Source organism: Amblyraja radiata, chromosome 7 (assembly GCF_010909765.2).
Source record: "Amblyraja radiata isolate CabotCenter1 chromosome 7, sAmbRad1.1.pri, whole genome shotgun sequence".
NCBI lineage: Eukaryota > Metazoa > Chordata > Chondrichthyes > Rajiformes > Rajidae > Amblyraja > Amblyraja radiata.
In genome coordinates, this window is record NC_045962.1 from 26138271 (window position 1) to 26158538 (window position 20268).

Consider the following 20268-nt stretch of genomic DNA (forward strand, 5'->3'; position numbering starts at 1 on the left):
AGATTAGTGAAGTCAAATGTAGGTCCCTTGCAGTCAGAAACAGGTGAATTTATAATGGTAAACAAGGAAATGGCTGGCCAGTTAAACAATTACTTTGGTTTTGTCTTCACTAAGGAAGACACAAACTTTCTCCCAGCAATACCTGGGGACTGAGGATCTAGCGGGAGGGAGGAACTGAAGGAAATCCACATTAGTCAGGAAGTGGTGTTAGTTAAACTGTTGGGACTGAAGGCAGATAAATCTCCAGAGTCTGATCGTTTGCATCCCAGGGTACTCAAGGTGGTGGCCCCAGAAATTGTGGCTGCATTGGTGATCATTTTCCAATGTTCTACAGACTCTGGATCAGTTCCTGTGGACTGGAGGGTAGCTAATGTAACCCCACTTTTTAAGAAAGGAGGGAGAGAGAAAACAGGGTATTATAGACCAGTTAGCCTGACATCAGTAGCCTGACATATGATGGATCAACTGGGCTTATATTCACTGGAATTTAGAAGGATGAGAGGGCATCTTATAGAATAGAAACATATAAAATTCTTAACGGATTGGACAGGCTATATGAAGGAAAAATGTTCCCCATGTTGGGGGAGTCCAGAATTAGGGTCACAGTTTAAGAATAAGGGGTAGGCCATTTGGGACTGAGATGAGGAAAAACTTTTTCACCCAGCGAGTTGTGAATCTGTGGAATTCTCTGCCACAGAAGACCAATTCACTGGGCGTTTTCAAGAGAGAGATATATAGCTTTTTGGGCAAATGGAATCAAGGGATATGTGGAGAAAGCAGGAACGGGGCACTGATTTTGGATGATTAGCCATGATCATATTGAATGGCCGTGCTGGATCGACGGGCCGAATGGCCTACTCCTGCACCTATTTTCTACGTTTCGTTTGGAGCTCACCCAACGCAGATTCACCAGGCTTATTCCTGGGATAAAATGATTAACCTACCAAGAGATTCTTAACAGGTTGGGTCTATATTCTTTGTAGTTTTGAAGAATGAGGGGTAATCTTTTTATAATATGTAAAAGCCTAAGTGAGCTTGACAGGGTAGAGGTCTTCACTGGTGGAAGAGTCTTGAACTAAGAGACATGGTTTCTAGATCAGGGTCTAATCATTTAAAACTGAGCTATGTAAAAAATCCTTCCTGGAGAGAATAGTGAATCTCTGGAATTCTATACCTCAGAGAGTTGCGGAAACTAGATCATTAGAAGTATTTGAAGTCTATAGAAATAACTTATTGAAAGATCAGGGAATTGAGGATTATGGAGATTTGCCACAGACAATGAGTTTTCACCTGGGCTAAATCAGCCATGATCATGTTGAGTAACAGGGCAGGGAAGATTGACCAGATGCCCTACCCCCTGCTCTTATTTTCTTGTGGTCTTGGCAATGACCTTACTAACTAGAGAAAGTCTAATCCACCTCCATTCAAATATAGTAGCTTCTTCACCTCTCCATCAACATCCTGGCTTTTCAGTTACACTAAAACTGAATTGATTAAAGTCACAAAAAATTAATTGGTTATGATTTTTTCTGACCAATCATCCCAGCTCCAGGGTATCACTGCCTGATTTCTTCATAGTATCCCAGACCCATCTGCTTCCAGTTTCCGCACTATTATAAACTTAGATGATGACTGGGTTATTGATGATTCTTGTATTTTATTATGTTTGTTCTCCTCAAATGCCGAAGCAGTTTGTGCTCTTGTGCAGAAAGACTTGGATGATACTTAAGTATATACTATACGAAGGGGAAATCATGCTTGACTAATCTTCTGGAATTTTTTGAGGATGTAACTTGGAAAATGGACAAGGGAGAGCCAGTGGATATAGTGTACCTGGACTTTCAGAGAGCCTTTGATAAAGTCCCACATAGAAGATTAGTGGGAAAAATTAGAGCACATGGTATTGGGGGTAGGATACTGACATGGATAGAAAATTGGTCGGCAGACAGGAAACAAAGAGGAGGGATTCACGGAATGCCAGGCATTGACTAGTGGGGCACTGCAAGGCTGGAACTGCAGCTATTTACAATATACATTACTGATTTAGATGAAGGGGTTAAAAGTAACATGAGCAAATTTGCAGATGACACAAAGCTGGGTGGCAGTGTGAATTGTGTGGTGGATGCTATGAGGATGCAGGGTGACTTGGACAGGTTGGGTGAGTGGGCAGATGCATGGCAGATGCAGTTTAATGTGGATAAATGTGAGGTGATCCATTTTGGTGGCAAAAACAGGAAGGCAGATTATTATCTGAATGGTGTCACGTTGGGAAAAGGGGAAGTACAATGAGATCTGGGGCACCTTGTTCATCAGTCACTTAAAGTAAGCATGCAGGTACAGCAGGCAGTGAAGAAAGCTCATGGCATGTTGGGCTTCATAACAAGAGGAGTTTAGTATAGGAGCAAAGTGGTCCTTCTGCAGTTGTACAGGGCCCTAGTGAGACCACACCTGGAGTATTGTGTGCAGTTTTGGTCTACAAATTTGAGGAAGGACGTTCTTGCTATTGAGGGAGTGCAGCGTAGGTTCACAAGGTTAATTCCCAGGATGGCGGGACTGTCATATGTTGATAGAATGGAGCGACTGGGCTTGTATACACTGGAATTTAGAAGGATGAGAGGGTATCTTATTGAAACATGTAAGATTATTAAGGGATTGGACACGCTAGAGGCAAGAAACATGTTCACGATGTTGGGGAAGTCCAGAACCAGGAGCCACATTTAAGAATAAGGGGTAGGCCATTTAAAACAGAGATGAGGAAAAACGTTTTCACCCAGAGAGTTGTGAATCTGTGGAATTCTCTGCCTCAGAGGCAGTGGAGGCCAATTCTCTGGATGCTTTTATAGAGCTCTCAAAGATAGCGGAGTCAAGGGATATGGGGAGAAGGGGGGAACGGGGCACTGATTGGGGATGATCAGCCATGATCACAGTGAATGGCGGTGCTGGCTCGAAGGGCCGAATGGCCTACTCCTGCACCTATTGTCTATTGAAACATACCTTGTAAAATTTGTATTTCAACTGTGCCAAGCAATCATACTTTGACAAGAAAGAGTTTAGATATGTCCATTTGGCACTCGGTGGCATTACCATCGCCTTAAGCCTGCTTCCTGCACCCTGAAATTATACTGTCCATGGGTGAAAATTGTGGAACACCCTACCCATCAGCATTCCTTTTCCTCAAGACATAGCAGCAACTTAAAGCAATGTGCTTATTACCGCATTCTCAAACAATAAACAATCTGCATCAAATTTTAGTCATAGCAGTAAGACCAACATCCTATGATTGAATAGTGATAAACAATGGGCACAGATTTGCATATCTAATGGAGTGGGTAAACTAGTATGAGAGTTTGGAGGATACATTGGAAGTGAGCCTCTCAATTATGTAATTTAGTGAATCGATCATAATTCTGATAATAATAATAATAATAAATTTTATTTAATGGGCGCCTTTCAGACATCTCAAGGACACCTTACATAGTAATCGGAATAAAAACATATAATCGGAATATAACAAGTAATAAAGATATCACAGAGACACAAATTAAAAACAGAATTCAATCCAAAAACAGAAAATCAAAAACACAGTGTGAAGAGAGAGCAGCGGCAGCCAAAGCGCGCCAGCGTCCACTCTCTCTTCACGGCAGCCATCTTGGACACAGACCTACAGGACTACAATTAGACAAAAAAATCATCCCCCCACAGTGGATAGCACTGTGGAGGAAGGCACAATGTCCAGTCCCCACCCCATGTTCACCCCAAAGTCAGGCCTATTGAGGCCACCGCAATTGCCTCTACGGAGGCCCGATGTCCCTGGCCGTTCTCACCGGGTGGTCTTGCCCCGGCGTCGGGAGAGTCCTTTCGGCGGCTGGGCCACCTGGAACGGCCGCTTCCTGGTTGGAGCCCGCGGCTGCCGAAGCCGACAAGGCCGCGCCGGTTTGGAGCTCCCAGGCTCCCGATGAAAAAGTCGGCGCCGCCTCTCCGCACTGCCGCCTCTCCGCACGCCTCCGCTCCGCAGACCCGCAGCCCGGAGATGTTGCTCTCGGCGGTCCAGCTCGCCAGAGCTCCAGCGCGGCGACCCAGGCAAGGCATCGCCCGCTCCGCTCCGCTCCAGCGCTCCAACACTGTGCCGCCGCCGAGGCCGAGGTGCTGGGCGGTCCGCGCCAGGAAACGGCGCTCCAAGCCCGCTGGTAGGCCACGAGGACGGGTCGACGGGCAGCCCGGAGAAAAGGCTGCCACACCGACCAGGTAGGGACCGAAAAATATAGTTACACCTACCCCCCACATTAAAAAGACCATATCCCCTACAAACAAAAAAACAGGACTCACTAAAAACTATTAAAAAAAACGAATTTAAAACAGACGGCTGCTGGCTAGCAGCCGTTCAACAAGATGGCTCCTCCAAGATAGGACCTTGCCTCTGACCTGTATAAATACTGTTTACATGATCCACATATACAATTTTATTCAGTCAAATTTTTGAAAAGATTTTTGAGTACACAATACATATCGTCCCCAAGTTGAATACAAGTACTACATTCTACCATGTGTGCATGCTTTCCACACATTTTATTGCATCTTATTTAATGAACTTTCAGTAAATAAATCAATACTTCATGTAAAAAATATGCAATGTACATTTACAGTCCTGTTGTCATCAGGTTTGACGAGATTCTCCTGAAATTTATGATAATGAAACTGAGATGCATTTATTGTATGATTTTAATGACTTTAAAATGGATGGACCACAAACCTTGGTTCAGCAAAACGATGCTATAAATCTTTAAATATATGCGGAATTTAAATTAAAATTGATCATTGTATCCTATTAACAAGTTAAACTCGTGGTCTCCATTGACTACTTCAAAATCTGTTCAATGTTACCATCTACGGTAATATATTTAAAACCTTGCATGGAATGTGCACTGGACAATGTGAATTCAAATCCCATTATAGATAGTTCTGAAATTGAATTTAATAAATCTGGTAATTTATGGACTTGCACCAGGAAAATTACTCCCATAGCAGCTCGATTTCTATAAAAACCCAACTGATTCACAAATGTCCTTCGGGAAAGGGGATTTACCACCTTTGTCTGGGATGGCCTGCACATAGAAACATATAAAATAGGTGCAGGAGTAGGCCATTCAGCCCTTCGAGCCAGCCATGATTCAATGTGATCATGGCTGATCATCCAAAATCAGTACCCCATTCCTGCTTTTTCCCCATATCCCTGATTCCGTTAGCCCTAAGAGCTAAATCTATTAATCTAATATGCCACTGATCCCATGATAAGCACCTGCTCTGAAATGCCCTCAGGACTGATTTGAACTGAGAGGTATGCAGCTGGTGCAGAAAAATGATACTGAAGTGAAAGATCAGCCGAGATCTTATTGAATGGTAGTGCAGGCATAAGAAGCCGGATGCCTACTCTTGCTTTTTCCTATATTCTTAATTAGCCTTGTAAGCAGCTCAGCTTTTGTAATATCCACTGAACCCGTCTCTTAAGGAACTCAGTTATAAACAACTTCACATCCTGTCCTCCGCCTTTCTATTCACATTATTCACACCTGTTTCAACAGAATTACTGTAAATGTCTGATAATATATTTTTTTTGTCAAGCTGATTATGCAGGGTAAATTATCACAAAGTATTTGCAGACCATGATCATCAGATTGGTTTATGGAGGAGGTTTCTTAAGTATCTCTAACTCTGTGAAATTGAGTATATGCAAAATGCCAAGTTTATCAATTAAGCATGAGTAATCCCATAAGCGGTTTAATAGTGATACCGTTGTGTTTTGGATCTTCCAGAATAGGATGAGGTACTGCACTTCAAGCCCATATTTATTGTTCCTCCAAATTTATCTAGTGAGTGGGAAAGTCCAACAAGCCTTGCCAATATACATCTGGATCTGAGTTGGATGGGCCTGAGATACATCATGAACATGAACAACAATATGAAGTTACATGGGTGGCCTAAAACAAGTCCCTCCCCCAGATTTGCCAGCTTTCAAACACAAGAAACTGGAATATTTCTGGAAGTCTCGACTTTTAGTCTCTCTGTTCTCTCTTGCGATCTTACAATCCCTCTTTAAATAGTTGAACACGTCCATCATGAACCAGGTCACCCTGGCCCGAGATCCGAGGACAGATGCTGGTGTTTCTCAGCATGATGCTGCTTCACTAATGGACTTGGAAGCCATGGGGAGTCCAGAGGTGAAGTACATCTGGGAATTGGACAGAACTGCTTGTAAAATCTAGAGCTGTAAATCTTATACTTGGCACTCATCTCTGTTCCTGTTGCAAAGCCATTAATTCTGTCTTTAATATTTTCAGAAATTTCTATGTAAACATTTCAAAATCATATTTGTAAATTTATCATGCTGAAATTATATACTCCTGCTCATCATGCAAAAGACTCTTTCATCAGAGAAATCCACTTTAAATATGTCAACATTTGGTTGCAGCAGGAGATTCAACTATAAAAGAGATAGAATTATGCATTAAAAAAATACATCGTTAGTTTAGGATAGTAAAGCTTCATACTATAAACTGGTCAAGTAACTATACTTTCTCAACTGCAGCAATATATTTTCTAAATAAAAAAATAAATTATGATAAACTTGAAAATAACATATGCTCTGACAATGCCTTGTAAAGAATTTTCATTTTCCCTAAACCATGACCTCACCCATCCCTATGTCCGTAACAAAACCTCATCCTGAAAGCCCATTGAGATCTTGTACTTCTTAGCTTCTGAACTTTCACATTCCTCATCATTTGCAGTCATGCTTTCAGCTGTCTGGTCATTGGTCCTTCAGATTTTCTCCCTTAATCTTTTACCTTTTTGTCAAAAATGGTCTTTCAAATCTACCTGGTCCTATAATCCATTTATTATAGTCACTGCCAAGTTCCTGACAGTCATTCTGATTCATTTACTGCAATAAATTGACTACAGGTGCACAACCTTTTATCCGAAATTCCAAATAACGAAAAGCTCCGAATAGCGGACATTTTTTCGGTCCTTGAAGAAAGGTCCTTGAAGACGTTCACCGAGGGCGGCCCGCAGAGGTGACAGCGGAACCATCCCAGAGACTCACAGTCAGCAGCAACTCTAGCCCAGCCCCGTTCCAACTCCAGAGGAACCCGGGTTGCGGATGAGGGGGCGCAGCTCGGGTTGTGGGCGAACTGCCACTTGTCGCTGTAGCGGCCCATCGGGGAGCGGGTTCCTGTTGGTCCCGACGTCTCCGGCCACCCCCCTGGACAGGAGCTGAGAGACGTCAGGACCACCAGAAGCCGCTCCCCAATGGGCCGCTACGGCGACAAGTGATAGTTCGCCCACAGCCCGAGCTGCGCCCCCTCATCGGGACACCGACCCCCAGGCCCATTGCAAGCACGGAGATCCCAGATCAGCAACTCCAGCCCAGTCCCGCTCCAACTCCAGAGGAACACGCTCCCCGTAGGGGCAGAAGCTGATGGTGTGCAAAGTACGTCTTGTTCTTGGGGTGGCGCAGCTCGGGCTGTGGGCGAACTGCCACTTGTCGCCGTAGCGGCCCATCGGGGAGCGGATTCCTCTGGAGTTGGAGGGACAGGGAGACACAGCGGCTTTTGAGAATGGTGGGCAATCACTTCCAAAGTTCTGCCCACACAGTCAGTACACCTCTCCTGCACTTGTCTCCCGCACTAAGATCATCTCGCAGAGAATGATCCCAGCCTAACCCTCCCTATTCTCTCCTATTCTGCAAGAAAAAACTACATTGAAGACTCAAACTCGCGATGGAGTAACTGCCGGGATCGAGGCGCAAACTCGCAACCTTGCGGATATGAGCCGAGCACTCTACCACTGAGCCAGCCGTTAAAATCTACGCTAAAAATCTTCCATTCCGAAAGCCGAAAAATTCCAAATTACGAAAAGTGTCTGGTCCCAAGGCTTTCGGATAAAAGGTTGTGCACCTGTATATGTTAAATATTTGCTTCAATTAATCCAAAAAAATCCATCTGAGCACAAACTTATGTTCAGCTCAAAGGTAATTATGAAAGTTCTTTACTCACAAATTAATGAAATATATAATGAAAAATAGTCTCTCTGAAAAGATTGCACGATCTTAAGAGCAGAGGGTATTCTAGCCTACTTAAAGGATCTTTCAGCATAGAATATCCTTCTTAGTTCATGGATCACACTGTAAATCAGATATGGGCATTGTAAACAGTTACCAAACCAGGTACAGCCCTGATGTATCAAATTAATGTTCAAACCCTGATGGAGTGAACAAAAAGAGCATTGGTAAACTGAGCCATAGTTGTTGGAGATTAAAAGGGAATTTTCTACTGTCACGCACCCCACCCCCCCACCACACCCCTTCTACCAATGAACCAACAAGAAAACCTTAATTTCCTATCGCCAAACTCCTTCCTCTTCCTCCTGTCTAATTTCTGGTTTATGTTTCTTCTCATTCTACCTTTGCCCGATTTTTATTCTTTGTCCACCTCCACACCCTTATCTAGCTCTTCTGTCTCATTCTGTACCCTCTTCCTACCACTCATTCCCTTATGCCTTGCACCTTTTCCTGACATCAAATATCAGGTATTAATGGACCTATAACACATTAAGCGTTACGTGACGAAACCTCCTGTTTTATATCAAACTATTAATAACAGCACAGAGAGTTACTAAGATAATAAAATTTAAATCTTTCAGTAGTTATAAATATTAAGCTAATATATTTTTGGCATTTTGCTACAGGATGTCCCATTACAACAGACAACACAAACGGTATCAACAATTCGTCCAGCATCATTGCAAGTCCCCAGTGTGCTCCTTGCAAATTCAGAAACTGGTGCTATCATACAACAAGCGTTGCCCTCTCCAACTTCTACTTCTGTCATCACACAGACTCCGCCAACAAACAGAAGCATAGTGTAAGTACTGAGATTAATATTTTATTACATTGTTTGAGAGATATAATAGTTTGGTAAGACACTGGCTAATTGTGACTTCAACATCTGACTGTCCACAAATTAAAACCGTCCGAAAAAACTTCTTAATTATAGTGGAACAGTTGGATCAAATATGGACCTCACAAATTAATTGAGATTTTTTAAATTGCACAAGTTGGAAATTTGATAGAAAATAGAAACTGGTAAGTTAAAATTAGTAAGTAGAATGTTTCTTTCTAGTTAGATAGTTTCAGATTCACTCCCCACGGCAGACATACAATGCTCTCAATAATGTTAGGGACAAAGACCCATCATTTATTTAGTTGCCTCTGTACTTCACAATTTGAGATTTGTAATAGAAAAAAATCACATGGTTAAAGTGCACATTGTCAATAGACAACAGGTGCAGGAGTAGGCCATTCGGCCCTTCGAGCCAGTACCGCCATTCAATGTGATCATGGCTGATCATCCCCAATCAGTAGCCCTTTCCTGCCTTCTCTCCATATCCCCTGACTCCGCTATCTTTAAGAGCCCTATCTAGCTCTCTCTTGAAAGTATCCAGAGAAAAGGCCTCCACCGCCCTCTGAGGCAGAGAATTCCACAGACTCACAGCTCTCTGTGTGTAAAAGTGTTTCCTCATCTCCGTTCTAAATGGCTTACCCCTTATTCTTAAACTGTGGCCCCTGGTTCTGGACTCCCCCAACACCGGGAACATGTTTCCTACCTCTAGCGTGTCCAAACCCTTAATAATCTTATATGTTTCAATAAGATTCCCTCTCATCCTTCTAAATTCCAGAATATACAAGCCCAGCCGCTCCATTCTCTCAACATATGACAGTCCTGCCATCCCGGGAATTAACCTTGTAAACCCACGCTGCACTCCCTCAATAGCAAGAATGTCCCTCCTCAAATTAGGGGACCAAAACTGCACATAATACTCCAGGTGTGGTCTCACTAGGGCTTTGTATAACTGCAGAAGGACCTCTTTGCTCCAATACACAACTCCTCGTGTTATGAAGGCCAACATGCCATTCACTTTCTTCACTGCCTGCTGTACCTGCATGCTTACTTTCATTGATTGATGAACAAGAACCCCCCAGATCCCATTGTACTTCCCCTTTTCCCAACTTGACACCATTTAGATAATAATCTGCCTTCCTGTTTTTGCTACCAAAGTGGATAACCTCACATTTATCCACATTAAACTGCATCTTCCAATTTTTATACATTTTTGTTTCACCATGTAGAAATTACAGCAGTGTTTATACATAGTCTCCCCATTTCAGGCACCATAATGTTTGGGACACAGCAATGTCATGTAAATGAAAGTAGTCATGTTTAGTATTTTGTTGCATATCCTTTGCATGCAATGACTGCTTGAAGTCTGCGATTCATGGACATCACCAGTTGCTGGGTGTCTTCTATGGTGATGCTCTTCTAGGCCTGTATTGCAGCTATCTTTAGCTTGTTTTAGGGGCTAGTCCCCTTCAGTTTTCTCTCAATTGGGTTCAGATTGAGTGATTGACTTGGCCACTCAAGAATTGGCCATTTTTTAGCTTTGAAAAACTCCTCTGTGCTTTAGCAGTATGTTTGGGATCATTGTCTTGCTGTAGAATGAACCGCCGGCCAATGAGTTTTGAGGCATTTGTTTGAACTTGAGCAGATAGGATGTGTCCATACATTTCAGAATTCATTATGCTACTGCCATCAGCGGTTGTATCATCAATGAAGATAAGTGAGCCAGCGCCTTCATCAGCCATACATGCCCAGGCCATAACACCCCCCACCATCGTGTTTCACAGATGAGGTGGTATGCTTTGGATCTTGGGCAGTTCCTTCTCTCCTCCATACTTTGCTCTTGCCATCAGTCTGATATAAGTTAACCTTCGTCTCATCTGCCCACATGACGTTTTTCCAGAACTGTGGTTGCCCTCTTATGTACTTCTTGGCAAATTGTAACCTGGCCATCCTATTTCTGCGACTAACCAGTAGTTTGCATCTTGCAGCATAGCCTCTGTATTTCAGTTCATGAAGTCTACTGCGGACAGTGGTCATTGACAAATCCACACCTGACCCCTGAAGAGTGTTTCTGATCTGTCGGACAGCTGTTTGGGGATTTGTCTTTATTATAGAGAGAATTCTTCTGTCATCAGTTGTGGAGGTCATACTTGGCCTGCCAGTCCCTTTGCGATTAGTAAGCTCACCAGTGCTTTCTTTCTTCTTAATGATGATCCAAACGGTTGATTTTGGTAAGCCTAAGGTTTGGCTGATGTCTCTAACAGTTCTTGTTTCTCAGTCTCATAATGGCTTCTTTGACTTCCATTGGCACAACTTTGGTCCTCATGTTAATGAACAGCAATAAAAGTTTCCAAAGGTGATGGAAAGACTGGTGGAAAGATTAGGTACTGAGAGGTCTCATATACCTGCATTGAGGCATTTAAACACACCTGAGCAATTACAAACACCTGTGAAGCCATGTATCCCAAACATTATGGTGCCCAGAAATGGGGGGACTATGTATAAACACAGCTGTAATTTCTACATGGTGAAACCAAAATGTATAAAAATGGCCTTCAATAAAATCTGACAATGTGCACTTTAACCACATGTGATTTTTTTCTGTCTCAAATCTCAAATTGTGGAGTACAGAGGCAAATAAATAAATGACGGGTCTTTGTCCCAAACATTATGGAGGGCACTGTACATTTATACGAACTAGACATAGGACAGTTCAACACAAAAACAGGCCCTTCGGCCCACCATGCCTGTGCCAAATATGATGCCAAGTCCAGCTCTTATCTGCCTGCATGTAATCCATATCCCTCCATTCCCTACATATCCATATACTTATCCAAAAGTCTCTTAAATGTCACTACCTTATCTGGCTCAACCACCACACCCAGCAGTAGGTTCCAGACACTCGCCGCCCTCTGTTTTCAAAAATACTCATCTCCTTTAAACCTTGCCCCTCTCATCTTAAATTTATATCCTCTAGTATTTGATTTTTCCATCATGTGGAAAAGGATCTCACCGCCTATCCTATGTATGCTTCTCATAATTTTACTTTCTTCTATCAGGTCTCCCCGCACCTTCAGGCATTCCAGAGATAATAATCCAAGTCAGTCCAACAGTATCTAATAACCCCTAATCCAGGCATCATTTGGTAAAATTCTTCTGCACCCTTTCCAAAACCTCTACATCCTCCCTCTAATGGGGTGACCAAAAATGTGCAACAGTCCAAATGCAGCCAAATCAAAGTCCTATAGAGCTGGATCATGACTTCCTAGCTTTCATAGTTAATGCCCCAACCTATGAAAGCAACCATACCATGTGCCTTCTGTACCACTCTATCTACTTGTGTTGCCACTTTCTGGGAGTTATGGACTTGGATCCCAAGATTCCCAAGAAAAGGGGGAAACTGTTTTTCAGTCACTTCCTCGACGGAGAGGCGACTTTTTCCATGTCGCTTCCCCGCCTCCCTAACAGCTTGGATTGGAGCAACCTTTCCCGGAGTCAGGCCCAGAGCTTCAGCAGCGGGCACTTTTCCATTGCGGAGCGGGGCGAACCCTTGCCGGGGTCGCCAGAAAGGAGTGCTCCAATCGCTGGCCTGGTGACTTTGGCATCATGGGGCTGTGCTGCGGAGCTTCTAGCCGCGGGCGTGGCATGGACTTATCAACCGGAGCCTGGGATCCCTTGCCGGAGAAGAGCTCCGATCGTCGGCCTGCGGCCTATAACATCCTGAAGCCGCGGTCTCCGGTAAGAAAGTGGCCGATTCGGGCACTCCAAGCCGCGCGCGGAGTGTGTTTAACCATCCCGACATCGGAATTTCGATCATCCCGACGTCGGAGTTTCGATCATCCCGACGAGAGGGCCGTTACATCCGGCCATCCGTAGCGGCGACCACGGAGGGTTCATGGCCCCGACCACGGATGAACAAAGGAGGAGGACTGACTGAACTTTGTTTCCTTCCACCACAGTGAAGAATGCTGTGGTGGATGTTTATGTTAAATTCTATTGTGTATTGTGCGTCCTTTTTTCAATTGCATCGCTGCATGGCAAATTCATTTCACTGTACCTTAGTTGCTGCATGTGACGAATAAATTTGTCTAATTGTCTAACCTTTGTAGATCGATGCTGTTAAGAGTCGCAACATTAATTGTATATTTTCCTCTTGACTTCCCAAAATGTATCACCTCACACTTGCTCGGATTAAACTCTATCTGCTATTTCTCCACCCATGCTCACAGTCTGCGACCACAGCAATCTTAGTGTCATCAGCACACTTAACGAATCAACATGTCCACATTTATGTCCAAGTCATTTATTTTCTATATTACAAACAACAGAGGTCCAAGCACGGATCCCTGTGGAACTCCACAGGTCACAGACCTCCAGCCTGAATGTTGTCCTTCCACCACAACACTCTGTCTTTTATCAATGAGTAAATTCTGAATCCAAACGACCAAGTCATTGTTAATCCCGTGCATTTTAACCATCTGAATCATCCTGCCATGGGGAACTTTTATCAAATGCCTTACTAAAATTAATGTGGACAACATCCACTGCCCGATCCTCATCTATCACCTTCGTCACCTCCTAAAAATACTCGATCAAATTAGTAAGACAAGCCCTGCTATGTTCAAAACCATGATGACTGTCCCTAATTGCCTCATTTCTTTCATAATAGGAATAAATCCTATCCCGAAGCATCCTATCCAGTAGCTTCCCTACAACAGATGTGAGGCTCACCGGCCTGTAACTCCCTAGAATTTTTCTTCTCTTAAGTAAAGGACTACTTTCCAGGCTTTTGGGACCTCGCCTGTAGCAAGAGAAGACACGAAGATCTTCATCAAGGCTCCTGCAATTTCCTCTCGTGCCTCTCTCAAAAAAAAAAAACCTGGGATAGATCCCATCAGGTCCTGGGGATTTATCCACCTTAATGCTCTTCAAGTCCAGTATAAAATAACGCTGCATTACCAGAGGTTTGACATTTGAGTGAAGCCTTAAAGCATTATCTTACCTACTTCTTGAAATTGATTAAAAAACACATGGCACTATTTTCTAAAGGCAGGGATTGTTTTGATGTCCATCAGCAATCATTAGACCAAAAGCTGGCCATCTCATTTGACATTTGTGAGATCTTGATGTGTTTAATTTGACAAATAGGTTTATATTGATCTAAATTCCATGATAATGAAGGTGTAAACATTTGTAATCATTACACCAGAGAAGTGACAGACACTCTAATGTTTACATTCATGCGTAGTTTACAGAAATCACAAAAGGTGGTGTCAGGAATTCAGCCCTGATGCACAGGCTACAGCCCATTCCAAGGTCACTCTACACCAGCCTGCATTAAAATCTTAGTCCAAACATGGATGAAAATAAAATGTTTAATAGACAGGGAGAGTGCCTGCCCTTATGATGCTCTGGGCAGTTTATGGTTTAAGCATGGCATCAAGGAGGTTTGGTAAAATTTAAGTTAGTGAGAACCAGGGCATATTGTTGAAGGTCAACCAGTCTTCAGATGCTTCATCAAGTACCTTGCCTTCAACATATGCAGATGTTTGCTGATTGTTCTAGTATTCAATTATTTCCCAAATCTGTAGGTAATGAAATAGTTCTTACCTAGATCCAGCAAAGCCTGAAAAACATTTAATCTTGGGCTGAAAAGTGGCAATGAACACCTATGTCATGCAAATGCCAGACAATAGCCTTTTCCACAAGAAGGAGTTTTCACGCTCCATGATCAAATCTCTCTCCACCAAACCCTGGTGGCCATCTTAGACCAAATCCTAAACTGGACTAGCTGCGTAATGCTGTGAAAACAAGAACAGGAGACTGGATCCTCCGTAGTGACTAAATCACTTCCTAATATCCTAAACCTTTCCATCGTTCTCAAGGGTAGCACGATGGAATCCTGTTCGTCGTGTGAATTAATGCAACTGCGACAATGTTCAAGAAGCTTAGTGTTATCCAGGAAAAGCAATTTGCTTTATTGACAGCCTGTATACCAACCGATCAACGTAAACATTTAGTCCATTCCAATAATACAGAGCGATCACACTGGGTGTTGCAGCATACTTCAAGAACACCGCCAAAATATGCCAACGTTTACAATTCCCCCAGGAGTGCAATCTACTGAAGCAAGAAAACTCCACCACCAAAGACCCGGGTTCGATCCTGACTATGGATGCTGTCTATTCTTGTACATTCTCCCTGTGACTGCGTGGGTTTTCTCCGATGGCTCCGGTTTCCTCCCACATTCCAAAGACGTCTATGTTTGTAGATTAGTTGGCTTCTCTAAATTGTCCCTAGTGTGTAGGATAGAACTAGTGTACGGGTGTTTGTTGGTCGGCGCGGACTCAGTGGGCCGAAGGGCCTGTTTCCATGCTGTATCTCTAAACTAAACTAAACTCACCCCAGCATTACCTTCAACGGGCACAATGCTGTGGTTTAATAACATGGTTATCACCACATACTTGAGTGGAATTAAGGATATACAAAACAAGAAACAAAATAATAATACATATGGTAGTTCTTTTAGTAAGTTTTTAATTAGTTTTTGGTTATAATACAAGCTAAAGATGAAAAGAAAAAGGATGGTTCTAAATATCTATTTATTCAGATACTAATTCTGGAATATGTGAGTAAGTCCATTGAACATGTGCTTCCACTTTCAAATGCAGTCAGTATTGAAATGCTTTATCTGCAGAGTTTTATTTATTTAAATGCATGCTTTTAACATTTGTTGCATTGTTTATCAGAACTGTAGTTACAGTAATTCTATTTTTTTTATTTTTAGACCAGTATCTGGTTCAGTTCCTCTCTTATTACAGCTGCCTAATGGACAGACGATGCCCGTCACCATTCCTGCATCAATCACAAATCCTGTCCGCATTCATACAACTGTTCCCGTAAGTGGACAATAATCTATTAGAAGCCTTGTTTTAATCTAAATCTCTGCTATTTTATCACATTTGTTAACCTCGTTGTGGCAACCAAGAGATGTTTTCCTGCATGATCAGAAATTCACTTTAGTAGTATGTCAGCAAAAGCTATTCCATGTATGTGTATATTGTCTTTAGACATAGATTAGCAACAACTTTCACATACAAAGTGACTCACGGTATTGAAAAACATTTGAAGTGGAAATAATGCGGGGAAGGGAGAAGTTAGAATAAACCTCATAAGATTTGTGTGGATATCAGTTGGAGGGGGGAGAGAAATCCAAGGAAAGTTTGAGAATATTACACGATTAGATTAACTGCCCATTGATGGTAATGTAAAGGCAAGAGGAAAGATTTAGGATCAGTATTGGGATTCTGGCTAAACAGTGCAATTGTTATTTTCAGGTTTCCTGTGCACATTTACATCACATTTAAAATTCACATTTTGTATTTGATCCCCACATGGCCTCACTACGTAAGCAAATATAACTTTTACACGGCTTCCTTCCGGTGATTGTGGCTTCCCGTCTATCCTATCCCACTCTTTTATTCCACTACCAATAACCATTGGTCTCTATTCTGGTCAAGATCTTTTTAAGGTTTTCCCCAAATTTCTATGCCTCTCCATTTCCCTCTCCTCAACATGGATCACCAAAAAACCCTTCTCAATCACCCCATCACTGTACTTGCAACTGAAATCTGTCCTTTTGATATGATGGCATATATTTTCTGAAGGCAAAGTATCTTGGAATGTTTTGATACAATAAAGCAATATATAAATGCAAGTGTTTGTTAAAGCTTTTTTGAATCTTGTATGCTTAATGCTTCATCTAATTTTTATTAGATTATCAGGCCTGTCACCATGGTGCCTAATATTCCTGGAATTCCAGGTCCTCCCATCAACAACTTTGAACCTCCTTCACCACAACCTCTACAGTCAGAAGCCAAACTGGTAAAAATAAAACAAAAATCTACTATTGATTCTGTAGATCTGTATACTATCTGTATTAGTGTAAAATATTTTTTCTCTATATTTTGAGTATAAAATCAATAGTGCATTAAAAAAGATCGAAATCCAGAAAGAGTGTGATTATTAATCAGCAACTTTTCTCAGTCCTCTGTGTGATCAAATCTCAGCACGAATTGACACAAACTTCTTGTTTGTGAAATTTCTATTGTTCACTTTTAATTATTTGCTAGTCCATATTCTTTATTTTACCATATTTTCTCCCCATTAATTTTCAGGTTGCTAGTGTAAGGATCTGGTGGGAAATTGGTCCTAAACTTGTAAAGTGTTCTACTTATTGTATGCTAGAATTCCAGTTACCAAAAGCGTCTCAGTTAATATTGTATTATAATAAATTACTTTTTTTAGATCTAGACTAAAGAAGGTTCTGTGATCAACTACCAAACTACCAACATCCAAAAACTACAGATAAGCCAAAAGGGCTGAGAAAGGATTGCTAATCAGAATTACACCCTTATGGAATATAATTTGAGACTTTGATAAGGGTTGCTTCACTGTCATGGGAATGCAGAACCTGACATGGTGCATTTAATGTCGGATTGGTTGGATACTTGCAATGGATTTACAGGTTGAACCAATAATGTGATACAAACTGAGTATGGGGATGTTGGACCTAAATTGAGGGATCCTGTCTGGGTTTTTGAGGGAGATATTGACGATTGAAGGGGATAGAGACTATCTGAGCAGAACCAAACATTGACAATATGAGATAATTTGAGCTTGGGACAAGAAGTTGTAGGATCAGCATTTTAATTCGAATTGGGTTGAGGGTGCAGTAGTGAATCTCTTAACTTTCACTGAGCCTCACTCACCTTTATTGCTCGCTGACCGATACTGGCTTGTGTTTTAATTATAAGTTCCCATCTTTATTCCTACTCCAACTCCAGTGCATAGAATTCCATTTGCCGCCAATGACTGGATAGGTTAGTTGGGATTTGACTGACTAGAGACACCAGGGGAAAGAGTCTCGATACGTTAAGAGAAGAAAACCTGGATGCAGCAGGATTGTGAGGGAGGCCTGAGACATCAGGCAGGGAGGTGATCATTCCAAGTAAAGTGGGGGAGATGTTAAATGGGAACATCAGCATCAGGAAGTAGCACCAAAGCACAAAGGGGGGAGATTCAGGGAGGGGGTGAAAGATCAGAGGTGTTGCTAAGGTGCAGGTGGAGGTGTTTTTGGCACATTTCTCATCTAACCTCTGATCTCCCAAATAAATGCTGTAGAATTGCCAATATTTTTTTTTTCCCAGGGAATGGCCTATGTATGGCAGGTGCCCACAGATGCAAGGTAGTACCAATTTCCTTGCACAGCTCCTAAAGAGGAATTATATCAGCCCTGACACAGAAATAAAGTGGGAGTTCCAGGGGTGACTCATGCAGGAACAACTCTGTCAAATTTCTCAGTTAAGTCAAGTCAAGTCAAGTTTATTTGTCACATACACATACGAGATGTGCAGTGAAATGAAAGTGGGAATGCTCGCGGACTTTTGTGCAAAAGACAAACAACCAAACAAACTATAAACACAATCATAACACACATATACCTTTACATAATAAATAATGGAAGGAAAAACGTTCAGTAGAGTTAGTCCCTGGTGAGATAGGCGTTTACAGTCCGAATGGCCTCTGGGAAGAAACTCCTTCTCAACCTCTCCGTTCTCACCGCATGGCAACGGAGGCGTTTGCCTGACCGTAGCAGCTGGAACAGTCCGTTGCAGGGGTGGAAGGGGTCTCTCATGATATTGTTGGCTCTGGAGTTGCACCTCCTGATGTATAGTTCCTGCAGGGGGGCAAGTGAAGTTCCCATAGTGCTTTCGGCCGAACGCACTACTCTCTGCAGAGCCTTCTTGTCCTTGGCAGAGCAATTCCCAAACCAGATGGTAATGTTCCCGGACAAGATGCTTTCCACCGCCGCTGCGTAGAAGCACTGGAGGATCCTCGGAGACACTCTGAATTTCCTCAATTGCCTGAGGTAGTAAAGTAGATAACCTAGCACTTGTCCACATTGAACTCTACTTACTGATTTTGTTTCTCTGTGTCCTTTTTGTAACTTAATGCTTCCACTTGAACAAGTTACCATCCCTCCTAACCTGGTGACAGTCTTCCCTTTCTAAATCATTAATACATTTGTAAATTCTAGAAGGCCTAAAACAAATCACTCAGGAACCCCACATATCATATCCCATGGTAGACAAAAGTGCTGGAGAAACTCAGCGGGTGCGGCAGCATCTATGGAGCGAAGGAAATAGGCAACGTTTCCGGCCAAAACCCTTCTTCTGAGTATATTTCTTTTCTCTCCAGCCTCTCCCTTCTCATCAATTTATAACCATAAAATGGATTTAATGTGATTGAAGGGACTTTGGCAGCAAGGAAAGAAAAATTGGCCAAGGAAGAGAAAGCAAGACATGTGGAAGCAGTTGTTTCTTATAGATTATAAGATTATGTTGTTATTCTCTGCAGGGATCTTTATTAGACCCACTTTTCCTTTTGGTTTATATTACTGCTCCAGTCTTGGGTATGCACATCATCATTTGAAAGTTTTGAGAATGAATTTAAATTCTGGATACCAAGCAAACTTTAAATAGAATGTTAAGGACTGGAAGATGTAAAAATAATTGTTAAAATACTATCGAAGATGAAGGACTTAACTTTCATCGAGAGACTAAAGTAACTGGATTACCCTTTGTACAAATGAAAAGGGTAAGATTTTTAAAAATAGGTTCAGCATCAGGAATGGTTTGGATACAATAAATAATAAGATACTTTTTTAGTGACAGAAAGATCAGTACACACGGAGCTACGGTGATTGACAAAGTGACTTAAGGAAACATATTTTTCTCGTAGTTATCTGTTGTGATCTAGAATGCACGGCATACAACAGAAATAAAGTCATCAGTAAGTGGATGAATACTTAATAGAAAATAATAAAGGGCCATTAGGATAAAAACATTTTTTAGTTTTATCGAAGACCTGACCTCAATGGGGTAAATGGCCTTGTTTTGTCCTGTACATCATTGTGTTCTACGAGTTGTACTTTAAAGCCAAATTGCTTCTCCTTGTTCAGTAAATTCCTGTTCTAGTCTTTTTCCCCAAATTCGTACAAAACACATCAGCCATGAGTAAAGCTACTTTTTTTCTATTCCACCCTACTTAAAAATAAAACGCTAATGGAATTTCTGCACAATTCCTGAATCAAGAGCTTTGAAAGATTATGACTAATTCATCTGCAGTTCCTTCATCTACTTTTGATACTCTGAGATTTATCTATTTTGAATTCCATTAGTTTCTCCATTATCCTTTTATTACTTATATTGAATCCGGTAAGTTCCCTCACTTGATTTATTTTTAATTTTCT

General features: G+C 42.0%; 1 protein-coding gene across 5 annotated transcripts in view; it reads left to right on the forward strand.

Annotated features, from left to right (window-relative positions):
- Positions 1–20268, forward strand: part of atf2 (activating transcription factor 2) — a 143506-nt gene that overhangs the window by 89628 nt on the left and 33610 nt on the right. For 4 of the 5 annotated variants that reach the window (XM_033023909.1, XM_033023908.1, XM_033023910.1 and 1 more), the window contains 3 exons: positions 8743–8918; positions 15742–15853; positions 16731–16838. In XM_033023909.1, coding sequence (XP_032879800.1) covers positions 8743–8918; positions 15742–15853; positions 16731–16838 — 396 coding nt within the window. Of the gene's footprint in view, positions 1–6098; positions 6216–8742; positions 8919–15741; positions 15854–16730; positions 16839–20268 lie in introns of those variants that run through there. The other variant, XM_033023912.1, reaches the window with a different exon arrangement.